The sequence below is a fragment of the Malaclemys terrapin genome, chromosome 22 (genome assembly GCF_027887155.1).
Source record: "Malaclemys terrapin pileata isolate rMalTer1 chromosome 22, rMalTer1.hap1, whole genome shotgun sequence".
NCBI classification, from domain to species: domain Eukaryota; kingdom Metazoa; phylum Chordata; order Testudines; family Emydidae; genus Malaclemys; species Malaclemys terrapin.
This window is the reverse complement of record NC_071526.1, coordinates 14,768,773-14,783,420: the sequence shown is the minus strand read 5'-3', so window position 1 is coordinate 14,783,420 and position 14,648 is coordinate 14,768,773. Positions and strand designations below refer to the sequence as shown.

The following is a 14,648-nucleotide window of genomic DNA, read 5'->3' as shown; positions in this document are numbered from 1 at the left end:
GATATAGGGTGGGCCAATAAACTCTGTATGATTGGTAGTCCTAAATTTGTTTTCAGCATGGTTGTAGCTTTGTTAGTCCCATATATTAGAGAGACAAGGTGGTTGAGGGTAATATCTTTTATTGGCCCAACTTCTGTTGGCAAGAGACAAGCTTTTGAGCTATACAGAGCTCTTCAGACCTGAAGCTTGTCTCTTTCACCAACGGCAGTTGGGCCAATAAAAGACACATCCTAAATTTAGTCTGGTTTAAACATGGAATGTGTCTCCAGTCAGAATCCTGATCTTTCAATTGATTTATTTTTAAACTTCTGATTCTTATTTATGCACTCTGTCTTAAATAAACCTAATAGATCTGAAAATTCTCAGGAGAGAAGGGAGGGCATTGAGTTTGATCCAAGGTTTAGCACTGATTGTGTGCCCAGACTTGTTAGCGAAAAGGTTAAGTTTTGAAGAGCATTAGCATTACTAGAAGTACCAGAACGGGAGGAAAAATAAAAGGTTTTAAATAGTAAAATATCTACATTGGCACACAACTGTACATGCAAGTCTTGAACACTTCTGTTTTCTAAAATTACACAACTTTCCCTTATTGCCTTCTGTCTACTCCTGAATTCCTTGAGCAGGTGGTGGTGGTGGTGTTAAGTGTCTGGGTATCTACTCTAAATGCTCCAAGGCATGCCTGTATCAGTTGATCACTTTTTTGGCCTGCCAGCCTTGATATTACGTGTGAATTTACATTGTATGAGGGACAGTTTGCAAACCAAACTCGCTGTAGGCTAGCTGGGCTTTTGTAAATATTCAGCAGGCCTTTGGCACTCGGGTCAAGTCTGTCTGTGGATTTTGGAGAACTGGCTGTGCTCAGCAAAGGAAGGTTATTTCCGGAGTCATTCATGCCTTGAAACTGGCCTGATCACTTCATGCTGGCAGTGATAGTCAAACTTCCAATGCTAATCTTTCTGGCAGGGAGTTGGGATGGGAGCAGTAGTGTGAATGCCACCTGGTGGCGATAAGTAACAGTCCACGAAGCTCTGTATTTCACTTGGCAATGCATCTCCATGCTTATTTCACAGAAAGATTAATGTTCTAGTTTACAATGAGTGAAATTAAACTTGTAAAGCTTTCCCTTGTTTTTCCCCAGCATGACCTCCCTTCTTCCAAACCTTGGAGCTCTCCTGTCTGTTGAAAGCTGCATGTTAACCTTGCATCTAAAATCAAAAACTGTCTAAAGACTGAAGAGTAAACTGTGTATCGACTTCTCTCTCTGATCACAACCCTAACTTCCATTCACTCTGCCTAAGGTGGAGAATCAGTCAGGCTATTGGAATCAGGAGAATGAATAAACTGCTGTCCTGTACTCCTCTTCTGCTGTAACCTAAGCAACATGGCTAGATCTCGTACAATAAATTTTGGTTTTTTTCCAGGAGTAGAGGGAAAAAATGTCTTGAACTCAAATAGTCCGATACAGCAATCGGGCTCTTAAGTAACATTGATTGTCTCTCTCTCCATGCTAAATTGAGATTTCGAAACCACCCTCCAGTATGGCTCTAGTGGCTGGACGCTAGCTGCAAGATATCGAAAAGGTCACTTAAAAAGAATGGGGGTTAAGCGAAAGGCTGTTCTTGCAGTGCATCCTCTTTCCGCACCCCGGGATTATTCTGGTTTCACTTCAAGAGCGTTCTGTTTTGTTATCCAAATAACCCAGATTGGAGGGGGAAGAAAGAAATATAAAACATTTGTTCCCTAAGTCTTATACTTGGACCTGTCTTTTTTTTTTTTTAAGAGAACACACTGCTAGTGTCTAATCCCAATTTCCATTCTAGATGAAAATAAAAAATCTTCAATCCACAGTTCACTTGGTGCAGTTTCTCATAAGAGATTGTTCGTGGCAATGGGGATTTCTGAACATGTGCATGACCACCTCTTTTGATGTCCTTTTGCAGGGCCACGATGGGCATCCTGGAATATTGGCGTGTTCGTTTGTATTCGCTGTGCTGGAATCCACCGGAATCTAGGAGTTCACATATCCAGGGTGAAATCTGTCAATCTCGACCAGTGGACTCAAGAACAGATACAAGTAAAAATGGATCTGGACCATATAATGTGAAGAGAACTGCTGCTCTGGCTGAATGGGATTCAGTAAACCTTAAAATACACGTTAAACTGTCTGAGAGAGTCCAGTGGAGGGAGAGTGAAAGACTTCTTTAAAATGATCACAAACGTTTTCCTCCCTATACGGTTAAAAAAAACCCACACAAAACACCACTAGTTTTATTGAGCTGAGTGATTAAAATAATGGCCTGTAGAGAGTGAGACAGACTTCCCTGAGTAAGAACAGGCTCTGGTTCTATTGATAAAACATTGTCCGAAACAAGTAACTGCTTAGATAAGCATGCACTTGTCTCTGGCTTTAGTTGCTGGGTCTGCCTCGCCTACTTTGGGCTGTACAGAAGGGAGATCACAAATTAGCCAAGCCTGAAAAGGGTGTCTCATTGCCCAGGCACGAACGCACCCTCATGCGCTGGTGTCGTGTTTGGGTTTGGTCAGCCCTACAGCTGTTGCAGTAGGAATCCTCTGCTCAGCCAGCCCTTGTTTTCACTCATAAACTCTAGCACTAGATAATTCTCAAGTCTTTCATTGGGATCTCAAAGCTTATTTCTTAGACATTATAATGCTTTCACTAGTAAGGCCTCCAACCTAGAAAGACTGACTTAAGGAAAGACTAAACTTAAGTCGGGCACAACCCTAATATATGGAAGGATGTAAATGCTGTTGAGGGAGAGCTACATGGGGTGGAACTAGAGCAATGGCATGGGATAAAAGGAAGGAAATGTAGGTTGACTATCAGGGGAAACTTTACCAGTCAGGCTTTGAGTTACAGAATAGTCTCCCAAGGAAAATGGTGAGTCTTGGGGATGAAAGAACCAGTCCTGCAGTGCTCAGGGGATACACTGTCTGATTTGATGGGGTTTTCCCTTCTGTACGTTCTGAGTATGAAATTCCCCCAAGGATGAAAACCTCCCTCCTGTGCAACAAACCTTCAAATCCACAGGGTCTTCTGGCTGCTCAAAAGTTTAAGGCTCCGTTTATTCCAGTTAAGTGATGTTGAGCGCGCTCAATATTTGGGTTTTCAGTGTGCCGCAAAGGCACAGAACAGGCTTCAAAGATCTGTCTAAAAATACTTCTGCTAGTTTAACAGAGGAGTTTAAGACTATTGGAGCGCGGCGGTATGACAGAACTTTCATATGCTGAAACAAATGGCTTACGATCTCTTTTTTGACTTGCAGTGTATGCAAGAGATGGGAAACAGAAAGGCAAATCGTCTCTATGAAGCCTACCTGCCAGAGACCTTCAGGCGGCCTCAGACAGACCAGTATCCTTTCTTTCCTTGCTACTTGGGGATATAGGAGACTTAAAAACAAGATGAAAAGCCTCTCTACAAAGAGGGCAATTGCTCATCTTTGTGCCTGAGTGTCAGCCATGAAAACAGGTTCCTAGCTAGGCACCCTCTGTGCAGTGCTTCAGATTTGGTACATTACTGTCTTCAATGGATGAGCTCTGAGTGATCCTTGCTAAGCTCTGTGGAGTATAAGAATTAAGTAAAGCCAGTCTGTTACAACTTGAAGCCTTTGCATGGCATATGCCTTGTCAGTTCACTAACAAAGTGAAGGGTTGACTTTCAAAAGCACCAAGCACTCCGAGATCCCACGGAAGCTGGTGGGAGCTGCAAGTGTTCGGCGCCTTTTGAAAATGTCGGAACACTTTAAGTTAGAGAAGGTCTCCTAGACCACAGGGTCATAGTGCTGTTTCATTGCTGTGTTGACTTCCAGGCTGGAGCCTGGGCTCTGGGACCCTCCCACCTTGCAGGGTCCTAGAGCCCAGGCTCCAGCGCAAGCCTGGAAGTCTACACCACAGTGAAACAGCCCTGCAGCCTAAGCCATGCAAGCCCAAGTCAGCTGGCATGAGCCAGCTGTGAGGTTTTTTTTTCTTTGCTGTGTAGACAGATATTCAGATACATGGGATCCCGTATCTCAGAATGGTTCGTGCCGATGCAGGATTGTAAGGAATGTGTGTACAGGTTAGATGCTACTAAGTGGTGGTGCTAACAAATGACTAGATAAATGCTGATCTTTATTGTAAACTTCCCTAATAGTTACTCTGTGCAGTTTTTTTAAAGTGCAGCGTGGCCTTTACTAGTAATGCTGTACTTAACTCCTTTCTGTATTGCTCCTGGTCTTTAACAAAGCTTACTGGACTGTGGCATCTTGCCACAATGGACCAAGAAATGACTGTTTAACTTGCTCTAATAAAAATGTCACCTGAGGAGACAAGGAAAGCCAGCACCTTGGATGGCGTGGTGGATCCTGGCTAAGAGCAAGTCAGCCATTGCTGGGAAGAAAGATTGGTGAGGAAACTGCCTTGAACAAAGACAGTAGCTTAAGTTAGGTCTTAGCCATTAGAAAGCATATTTTTACTTTTTTTGTTTGCTTGTAACCCTTTGTCTTGGTATCATGTAAACCTATGACTTTTTGTTTATTAAACGTGTTTTACTGTAAACCGGTGCTGTGCTTGAGTAGTTGTCAAACACCAGTTGAGCTGCAATGTATTGACTCTTTAAAGGAGCAATAAACTTAATCTCTTTTGTGAATGTACTGTGAAAGGGACTGTGTATTGCGGAGAGACAAAGCTGAGGAGCTTAGGGGCTAGAGTTCACTGATTGTTAACTGCTAGGCAAGGTTAAGACTGGTAGAGGTTCAGGCTGTTTGCTGGTGAGGAAGGCTGGTGTGGCAGGAAGCAGACACGGGCTAATCTCCAGCAAAGCACACGCTTGCTGAGGCAGAGGGTTAACATAGTGGCCTCATGGCTCTGGCTATCCCCAGCAGCGTGTGGATATCACTTTAGTAAACTAGATCTAATCATTTCATCCACTCGCTTCAGGAGTATATTTAGCATTGACAACCTTGGCCCTAACTTAAAGGAACAAAAACAAAATTATTGTTGCAAGAGAACTTCCTTAAACTGCCATTATTTTGTGGTCACAAAATGTATTTTGTAGAACTATTTAACATGTGTCTATATAGACAGCTTCAACTTTTGAGTCATTCATCCTTAACCAGCCTCTTGCAGAGCCGTGGAGGGCTTTATCAGAGACAAATATGAAAAGAAGAAATACATGGATCGAAGTCTTGACATCAGTGCACTTAGGGTTAGTCTCTAGTTCCTAAGAACTTGTGTAGAAGACCAATCATAAGCTTGTAAATGCTCTCCTGATATCTTTGTCCTATCCTGAATTTACTTGTTACCATTAAATTGTCTCCAAAACCATCAACTGACAATGTACAGGACTGGCCATCTTGACTTATTCCTCAACCTGCAACTGAGTAACCTGTATTTTCAATTTTGGAAGTATTTCTCTTGTGTTGGGAATTTTAACTATTTGGAACTCTACTCATTCTCCAAAAGCAGGGACTCTCTCATGGCCATTCTGCAGTTGTATCCTCTGTTACAGATCTAAATTACCAGGTGTACACCTGGCAAAACTGGTTTTAAACTATTAACCAAGGCACTGGGAAAAATTGGTTGCTGGGTAAGGGGAAGTGTTACCTTATTAGCTGCTGCTTTTCATGTTGGTAAAAGGTGCAGTTCAGTATGAACTTGCTTGGAAAAACTAGATTTCTATTTTTATTTTAACTTCCCCCATTGCTATGGCCTGAGCTTTGACCCTCACTTCTGTTTGATTCTTTGTACAGAAAGAAAAAGATGACAAATGGAAAAGGAACAGTGAGTCAGCATCAGAGAAGAAACTGGAACCCATTATCTTTGAGAAAGTGAAAATGGTAAGGCAAAAAGTACTGTCATGGGTCAATTGTAACGGTCTATCTGGAAAGATACAGGCGTCTTTCAAGCGTAGTAGAGGTGGTACAGCTTACTATGGAAACATGAGATTTTTCTGGTCTCTCTTCCTATTAAGAAGTGAATGCACTGAATCACGCTGGTGCTCCGTATATTCCAGTGTCTTGTCTATAACAGGCCAATACCGGGTGCTTAGAGAGGGGTTCATCCTTCCCCCACAATTTATGGACAGCTCTCAATCCCAGTTGCCATTTCTATGTTTGTCTCCTCTCTCCCATTCCTGTCTTGTCATGGTTTATCTAGTGACTATAGCCCTATGTTGATAACTTAGACCCCTAATTTAACAGTAAGAAATGAGTCTTTATGGCACTTCATCTCCAAATAAGGGCTGCTCGTCTCTCCTGGATCAGTTTACTTTGCACAAAACAATGAAATCCTTGTTTTTGTACCATTCCTCTCCACACTCCTCTCTTCTCCCCTCCCTCCCTCCCCCCCAATAGGCGTGTGGTGGATTCTAGCTCCCTTCGTTACAGTAAAGGCATGTAATATCTAATTTTGGGTAACCCTACAATGACTTTTTCAAGGGACCTAGTCTTATTCTTCTCCCATCTGGCTAACTGTGCATTTTACTAGCTAAGAAACTGAATTGTATAGTGGTTCTTGGTATACCACAAGCCGCTTATTTTGATGTTAAAACCTGCATTTGTATTCAGTAATGGAAACTGAAAACACAAGACTAATCCTTTTCCAATTAGGGTAAATGCTCCTCCACTTGAATCTTAACGCTATTGCAATTACTTCCAGGACAAAGGCAAACAGAATAGCTGAAGCAAGCAGTCAAACTCCATCTTTGGCTGTCAGTCCTGATGCCTGTTCTTTAGCAATAATGCCTGTCAGTTAAATGATAAGTCGCATATGTAGTTGCAGGAGCGTAGCTGGAGCATGGGTTATCAGTTGAAGTTCAGAGTGTGTACTGGGCAAATGTTCACAAATATGGAGGTTTCTTTTCAAGATAAGCTGTGTGTCTTGACTGTCCTTCCCATTAACTGCAAGACCGGCAATGCAAGACGGTACTCTGGAGGTTTAGAACGGGATATTATGTTTCAGAAAAGCCTAGAGTTTACACTAAACCTTTTTATACCACAATGGTTCTATGATCCTGCTCAGGGTCTTCTGAAGATACAAGATTTGCATGTTCACATATGAAGTAGTATCAAGTCTCAGCTGGCAATAGTTTAGAGTAGAAGGGGCAAAGACTGGGAAGCTTTAAGTTTCTTTCTGGCTGATTCTACATAAAATGTATAAAGCATATGGGACTCTGAGCTGTCCAGGGACAGCTGAATCGGGATCTTGGTCAGCAGTGATTAGAGATACAGCCCTATCTTTCCTCTTTAGATAAGTAACTAGATCTAATGACTTTTGTCTAGTACTATTATTTATTAATTATTAGACTTTGTTTGCCTATGGCAGAAGAGATATCTCAGTTCAAGATACAAGAACAGAACTCTTAGATTCGTTTACTTGCTTTTGTAGGAAAATGAGCCTGACTTACCACTGCTTTAACTTCAGTTTTCAAAGTGTGTAACCCTGTCCATTTGAACTGAATCAATGCAGTCATGATTCAAGCCCAGATTCCTTATCCTTTCCCTTTTCACAAAGGTTAAGTAGAAGGTTCGAACAACTGCAAGATTTCTGGGTTTTAATATTGTCTTTTTTTTTTTTTAAGCCGCAAAAGAAAGATGAAATGCAGCCACCAAGAAAAAGTCCCCCTAAATCTACTGAACCTGTAATGGACCTGCTAGGACTTGGTAAGGGAAAGTCACATGCTTTGGAACAATCTGAAAAGTATTGAGTAGTACAGAATGGTCTTAAATGTGGTACCCACAGGTAGATGGCAGCTGCTAAAGACCCTAATCCTTTGCCTTCTTATGGTAGAATATATCCCCAATCTAAATTCCTTCTTTCCTTTTTTTTTCTGTTTTCTCTCTCTCTCTCTCTCTCTCTCCACTGCCCCTCTTCTTCTCCTCTTCTCCCCCCCCCCCCCCCCCAAAAAAAAAAAGGAAAAACAAACAACCTTTTTGGAAGTAAATAGCTGGATGGCCTCTGGGAATGAGTGCGCCTGCCTGTTTCAGTGAATACTTGCTGTCTCTCTGGGTTAGAGCAGCCTTAAAGCTCACTTCTCCTACCACTCCCTAAGGTGAAGGGGACTGGAAAATCGGACATAACAATGATGCTGGAAGGGGCTCTTTGACTTTAGGCTCTTCTTAAAGGTACAAGAATGCATATTGGCAAGTATCTCAGAGTGCTTCATATTCTACATGTGGCACTGCTGAAATGCAGCCTCCTCTGAGACGGCGGTAGCTATCCCAGGGTGGATTGATACAAATCATGATTGCAATCAGTGATTTAAATCTGCTCACTGGAAACTTTGATTTAAATCATCAGTTGTAATCTTGTTTTGCATCTGCGTTTCAGCTCTTTTCCTAAAGAGAGGCTGATTCCTATTGGTTGATACCGTTCAAACATGTTGACTTGCAATTAAATATAGCCATTACGCTAAATTTGGTACTATTTGCTAACTTGGAGGCTACATTATAGCTATAATCATTTAAACATACGCACTTATTTAAACAATTGCAGCTTAACAGACATTTCTTCAGATTCTTAATTTTTACATTTTATTAGAAAAAAATTATCCAGCATGTTTAAGGCTGTTTTATTTAAACTGATTTATTTAACAAAGGCAGTATCTGTAGCTAGTGTATTGAGCAGTGTTTCTGGTCGTCATGTCCTTCAAGATTTTTAAAACTAGTAGCTCTCATCCTCTTCTATTCACAGATTAGAAGGTGGCGGGGGGAGACTGCTTTTCCTGCTTTTTTAAAATCCTAGTCAGTTTCTCAACTTTCAATGAACTAGTCATTGAACTAAATTAACTGCAATGAAGAAAATATTCTCTGTACCTGCAGAAGAGGCTACTTCTGTCAAAAGCTGCCTTAGCCAACTCTGGTTCCAATTGCTTAACCAGTGACTTCTCCCAGTTCAGTGGTTTCAGTTTCTTTAAAACTTCAGCAGTAAACATGCTTGAATATTTTTATGTAATTGACTTTCATAGACTAAGATAAGTTTAGGCCTTAATATAGCTTGTCATAATTTCAAATTTAATGTTAAATGTTTTATTTTAAAAGGAAACTGTATTTAACTTAAATTAAAAAAAATCCAATTTAAATAAAAATCCTTTCAATCCACTTTAGCATGCTCTCTTACAATGGGGAAGGATTAGAGCTATGGTATCTAGAGCATTCAGCACGCAAAGATTTTTTCCTATTCTAGATGCCATCTCTTGTGATGTCGTTTGGAGCACAGAGAGAGCCTATGGGCGTAATTTTAGCGTTCCAAGCAGTTTGATTCTTTAGGGATCTAAATATAAATGAAACTAAACAAATCAACTTTCTATCTCAGAGGGGTATAATCGTCCCTGCAAAACTTTATTCTAGTAATAATATGCCACCTAAAACTGATGTCGGATGACCCTAGGCACCAGCAGAGCACTTCTGCCCTTGCTGCTGTTCTGGTTTTACAAAAAGTTTTGCAGGTTACCTTTGAGTAGCTTTGTGCAGGAGGCACTCCTGCCAGCATAAAATCCTTACACGTTTGCAAACCGTAGTGCTCCAGATCCATGCTTCAGTGATTCCTAATCAAGTTCTGGGGCAGAATGTGCCTCTGAATGCCGCAGATGTTGATCGGTGAAGGGCTCTGAATAGAAACACGTGAGTTCTAATAAGATTTGTAGTGTTGCTTTCCTGCTGCAGGTGAACGAGGGAACTGTAACTCCCAAGAGTAGCTGAAGCAAAGCCTGCCAGTGCACCTAATGCAGCTCCAGCACTTGACATTGCAGCAGAAATATTCATGTGCTGTCCTCTGCGCAGCAGCACAACATGTGCCGCAATCATTTGCTTCCACATGCTCCTGCTGCTTTGAGTTTCAGGAGGGGTGGCGGTGGCTCAGCATACGGCAGGATGCTTTTTGTACCAAAAAGAAGTTTGCTGCACTGGGTGGAGAAGTGAAGCAAAGAGCCAAGCAGTGGGCCGCTCGGGTCACGTAGGGCTCCGCCTTAATCTGCAATCACTGCACATGGCAGCTTATTTGGTGGACCACGCACCACCTTACCTCAGCTGGCAGGAAGGCTGGCTAGCCATATTGGCCCTCTAACCTTTATATGTCTCTCAGATGCTCCTGTGACAAGCACTATCCCAAATGGCAGACCCAGCAGCAGTTTAGAGAAGGATCTAGATCTCTTTGGTTCCGTGGAATCTAACTCACTCTCTGACTCCAAGAAGGTGAGTAGTGTGTGGTAACCGGCTTCCCCAAACACTGCTAGGTGACTACATGGAGCGCGGAGAAGACCTGCATGTTTTCATCCTCAGTGTTCACAAAGATGAGCCTATCACGGTCGTCTTTTTCTCCCCAGATCACTGGCTCTATGCCAACAGCTGGAAGCGCTGGGTCTGTTCCTGAAAACCTGAACCTGTTCCCTGAGCCAGGAAGTAAAGTGGAGGAAACGGGAAAGAAACAACTCTCTAAAGACTCCATTCTTTCCCTGTATGGTTCTCAGACACCCCAGATGCCTGCCCAAGGTACTGCACATCATGGGGGGAGGCAGGGAGTGAGCTAAAAGCTTCTGCCACTGTTCGGGATGTCCTGAGAGCATTAAACTGACAGGTCTGAATCGCTTCTAGTGCAACCTTGTTGGATTAATGTGAGACCTGTTACAAGTGGGCAGGTATTCCTTGAGGAATTCCTTTTTTGTTTTGGGGTGTAAAATGTACAATCCATGGGCTGGCTCTGGCCTGCACGGTGTATTTACGTAGCCTGCAGAATGTATTCAGGCTGTCCTGATTCTAAGCTCTCTTTTTAAAACAATCTTCTAGTCCTCATGGTTGTGAAGAAAACCTTTCAAGTGTGAGCCAGGCAGCTTTAGGTGTCGTCTCTACTTTATTGCCAGCAGTAGCTATTCACTTGCTGATCCTTTCAGTGGGTGGAATTGGAAAGGGCATGAGGGATATCATGTGTTTTAGGGAGGGAAATGGAGATAAGCGGGAAGAGCAGGAGATTCACAAAAGGAGGGAAAGACACCACAGCGGATAGAGCAGTGGCTTTAAAGGGGAGAATTTTTCTCACTGATCCATACTGAATGGGATAATAAGGTCCTGAATAATAACCCCCCGTTTTGTCCCTGCATATGGGCCCCTTGTCTGTGTGCAAGCTTCCCATTGACATAGTGGAGTTCTTCTGTGGATCGCGAGTTGTATGTAGACCTACTTGTCCCCCCCGTCCATGGGCAGTAATTACAGGGGAATTCTGCCCTGTCCTCCAAGTGGGTCTGACACCCCTGTTCTTCATATTTGTATTTCAAATGCTCGTGATGTCTCCTCGCTCTCGCCAGGGTATCGCTATGCAGTGACAATACTGCAGTGCAACTGCAATTCAGCACCTTAAGAGTTAACAAGCGGAGCCTTTTTGTTCATGGAGGCCGCTTCCTCCCCTGATGATTTCTTGCATCTTCCAGACCTTGAGTTTTATTCATCCCGTTTTGCACCCTTTAATGCCCCCTCCTCCCCAGAACTGCAGCCGACAGGATTACATTTGGCTCCAGTTGGTGCTCTGCTCCCTGCTCAGGGGTCATGATGATCTGAGGAACTTGTCCAAGGGATTGAATATGCTGCATCTACGTTGTGTGTGTGGGCCTGGGGACTAATGGCCCGGAACTGGAACCCCAGTCTGCAGAATACTAGCCGTCGGCCAGCCCTAGATTTCTTTTCAAAGGACCCATTTCAGTTATTGCAATACCAAATACGTGTGTGGCAATTCTGCTCAAGGCATGTCAGCCAAATCCAAGTTTCCTAAAAATCAGCATTGAGTGTATTTTTCCCCCTTAGCCACTTACCTTCTTGCCCTATTCCAGGAGCAATGTTCATGGCCCCGGCTCAGATGGCATACCCTGCAGCATACGCTGGCTTTCCAGGGGTCGCCCCACCCAGCAGCATGATTGGCGGCATGATGGCCCCCCCAGTAGGAATGATGGCCCAACCAGGAGCTCCAGGGATGGTGGCCCCCATGGCTATCCCGGCTGGATACGTGGGTGGCATGCAGACGGCTGTCATTGGCGTCCCCAATGGAATGATGGCAGCCCAGCAGGCCGGGTATGTTGCTGGCGTGGCCGCGGTACCACCGCCAGTGTATGGTGTGCAACCAGCTCAGCAGCTTCAGTGGAACATTGCGCAGGTGAGAGGGATTTGTTCCTGCTCAGATCAATGTTTAGTATTTGCCTTTCTTCCGAGGGTCTTAAAATGCTTCACAGAGATGAAACTAACGATATCCGCACCCTGGAAGGTGGATCCCTTCTTGGAGATGGGCCAGACGGAGGGATGGAAAGGCTAAAACTTGTCCAGGGTATCTTAGGACACTGGCAGAGCCAGGAGTTTTGGCACCGAAGCCCCATTCTGTTCACTTGTCGTGTCCTGCTTAGCATCAGAGCTTTCTCTGTGGTGGTCCAAATTGCAAAACCATTGTGCAGTTGGGTAAAACCCCGCCCACCAAATCTGAGAACTGAAATAAACGTGCTCCAGGGCAGAGCTCGGTAGTTCAGCCCAGAGCTGGAATGGGGGGTGGGAGGTTGCAGGAGCAGAGTTGCTGCCATTGGAAAGCTCTCACAACTCTCGCCTGTGCCCTGCTGGCATCTAGGCCGCACTGATAGTTATTCCATGACTACCAGGTTGCCCAGAACTGCAAAGTGGGGAGCTGGCTCCAAATGAATCTTCCTGCAGGCTTACACTCTAAGCCCCTTTGCCTGTGTTACATCTGATTTCCTAATAAGTTGGCAGGGTATGATGCTTCCATACTGGGATAATTAGGGTGTGTTTCACTCTGTCTTAATTAAATTGTATGCTACAGTCAGGCCTCCAGGATACCCTAGGAAATGAGACTATTGCCTTGTCTCTGGCCTTTTGTTTCAGCAAAATACATTAGATTGAGCTGTCACTTCTTATTCAAGTCTCTCGCTGGAGACGGCTGTCAAGCAGAAAGAACCAAACTCCTTACCTTACTTTTGGTTACGCTGCCTTTCCCCCTCTAAGGCTTGGCTCCAGCAAAGCACTCCAGCACGTACTTCATGTGAAGTATGTGCTGTAGTCCCATAAAAGTCAATTGGACTATCCCATGTGCTGAACTTGAAGCATGTACCAAGTGCTTTCCTGGACTGGGGCCTGGATATTTTTTTTTTTTCCCCCTGCTGTGCGTTAGAATGATTTTCCTGACCCAGCTTGTCTCCTTTCCTTCTCAGATGACCCAGCAGATGGCTGGGATGAACTTTTATGGAGCTAATGGCATGATGGGATATGGACAGTCAATGGGCGGAGGAAGTGCCCAGGGAACCAATCAAACGCTCAGCTCTCAGATGTGGAAATAACCCCCTTCCTTCCTAGTATTATGACCACTTTTTTTGCCTTTTGTTCTGTTTTAAAACTGCTCCATGAGACATTCAGGGTTTGTTTCTGGCTCTCTGTTCAGCCTGAATCTTTGTTTTCCCCATAACTGAGACCCATCTCTTCCTTTTCACTGTCAAAACCACAGGGAAACCTCAGACCAGAACACCACTTTCAGCTCCTCTGCATTCAGCACAGTGAAATGCAAATGCTCTTGGGGGCCTGGTCTCCCCCTTCTCCTGGGCATCTCAGGGGAGGGGACGATTGAGGTAGCTGTGAATTGCATTACTGGCTGCAAGTCAGGCCTTTTGGGAATTAGATTTAAATAAAATTTTACTAGTGGGTTTTTGTTTGATAAGGGAAAGTCCCTGAGGAACTGGATTTTAATCCAACCCAAATCCTAAGTCTTGCCATCTCTGTTCTTCTCTTTTGCTGTGGCGTTCTTTGGAGCTGAGGCCTCGCTGTGCTTGGCTAGTCAATCTTCATTGGAACCAAAGTCATGTTGAAGACCCCTCCTGTGACCAAACAGGAGTGTCACACAGGATGGGACGCACACTGTGTTTGGAATGTGAAACTTGCACTTCTTCAGAGTGGCTTTTTCTGTCTAATCTGTGGTGTTGATGTAATTTAAAACAAACCAAAAAAAAAAAACTTTTAATGAACTAACCAAGATAATTAATTTATAGAGGGCCAAGAGCCCATCACAAATATTTCTTACGCTTTTAAAATGACCATGACATCCTAATTTATACTTTTTCATATCTGTTTTGTTCTTGTGTAGTCCCCACCCCCAGCTTTCTCTTGACATTCTGATACTGAAGCGTAGAAGGGGGTCGAGGGGGCAGGTTTTTCTTGTCCTTCACAGCCACCTCACTAGCAAGCATACATTTGAAAGATTTCATCAGCGTAAGCAAAAAAGTGAGATGTACCTGGTTTACTTTATCATGTGTATATGTAAATTCCTTAATAAAACATTGCAGTGAAACATCCGTTGACTTTATATTCTTGTTGAATCTCAGATCACCAGTAATACAATGAGTTAATCACCTCTGGGAACAGTGGCTCAGATCCTTAATCAAATGAGCTTGCTCTCCCTTTAGTCCACAGTGGGAACATGTCCGCTTTATTAGACTACACCACCAAGTACTGCTTCGTTAGCCCAGGATTCTAAGGGCTTGTCTACATGCAAATTTGGACTAGTTTAACTAAAAGTGATTTGCAAATCAACTGAGTTCATACAGTGTTTGCACCTGGTTAACTAAAATCCATCTATCTTAACTAAATTGTGCATACAGCAAGGCAAATAAAACTTGGGAA

The 14,648-nt window shown here is 43.5% G+C and overlaps 1 protein-coding gene across 1 annotated transcript in view; it reads left to right on the top strand.

Annotated features, from left to right (window-relative positions):
• SMAP2 (small ArfGAP2) overlaps positions 1-14,320 on the top strand; it is a 35,326-nt gene extending 21,006 nt beyond the window's left edge. The window contains exons 2-10 of the mRNA XM_054012013.1: positions 1,941-2,074; positions 3,285-3,370; positions 5,125-5,203; positions 5,748-5,834; positions 7,577-7,658; positions 10,078-10,187; positions 10,319-10,484; positions 11,813-12,132; positions 13,190-14,320. Coding sequence (XP_053867988.1) covers positions 1,941-2,074; positions 3,285-3,370; positions 5,125-5,203; positions 5,748-5,834; positions 7,577-7,658; positions 10,078-10,187; positions 10,319-10,484; positions 11,813-12,132; positions 13,190-13,315 — 1,190 coding nt within the window. The 3' untranslated portion in view covers positions 13,316-14,320. The remainder of the gene's footprint in view (positions 1-1,940; positions 2,075-3,284; positions 3,371-5,124; positions 5,204-5,747; positions 5,835-7,576; positions 7,659-10,077; positions 10,188-10,318; positions 10,485-11,812; positions 12,133-13,189) is intronic.
• The last annotated feature ends 328 nt before the right edge of the window (positions 14,321-14,648 follow it).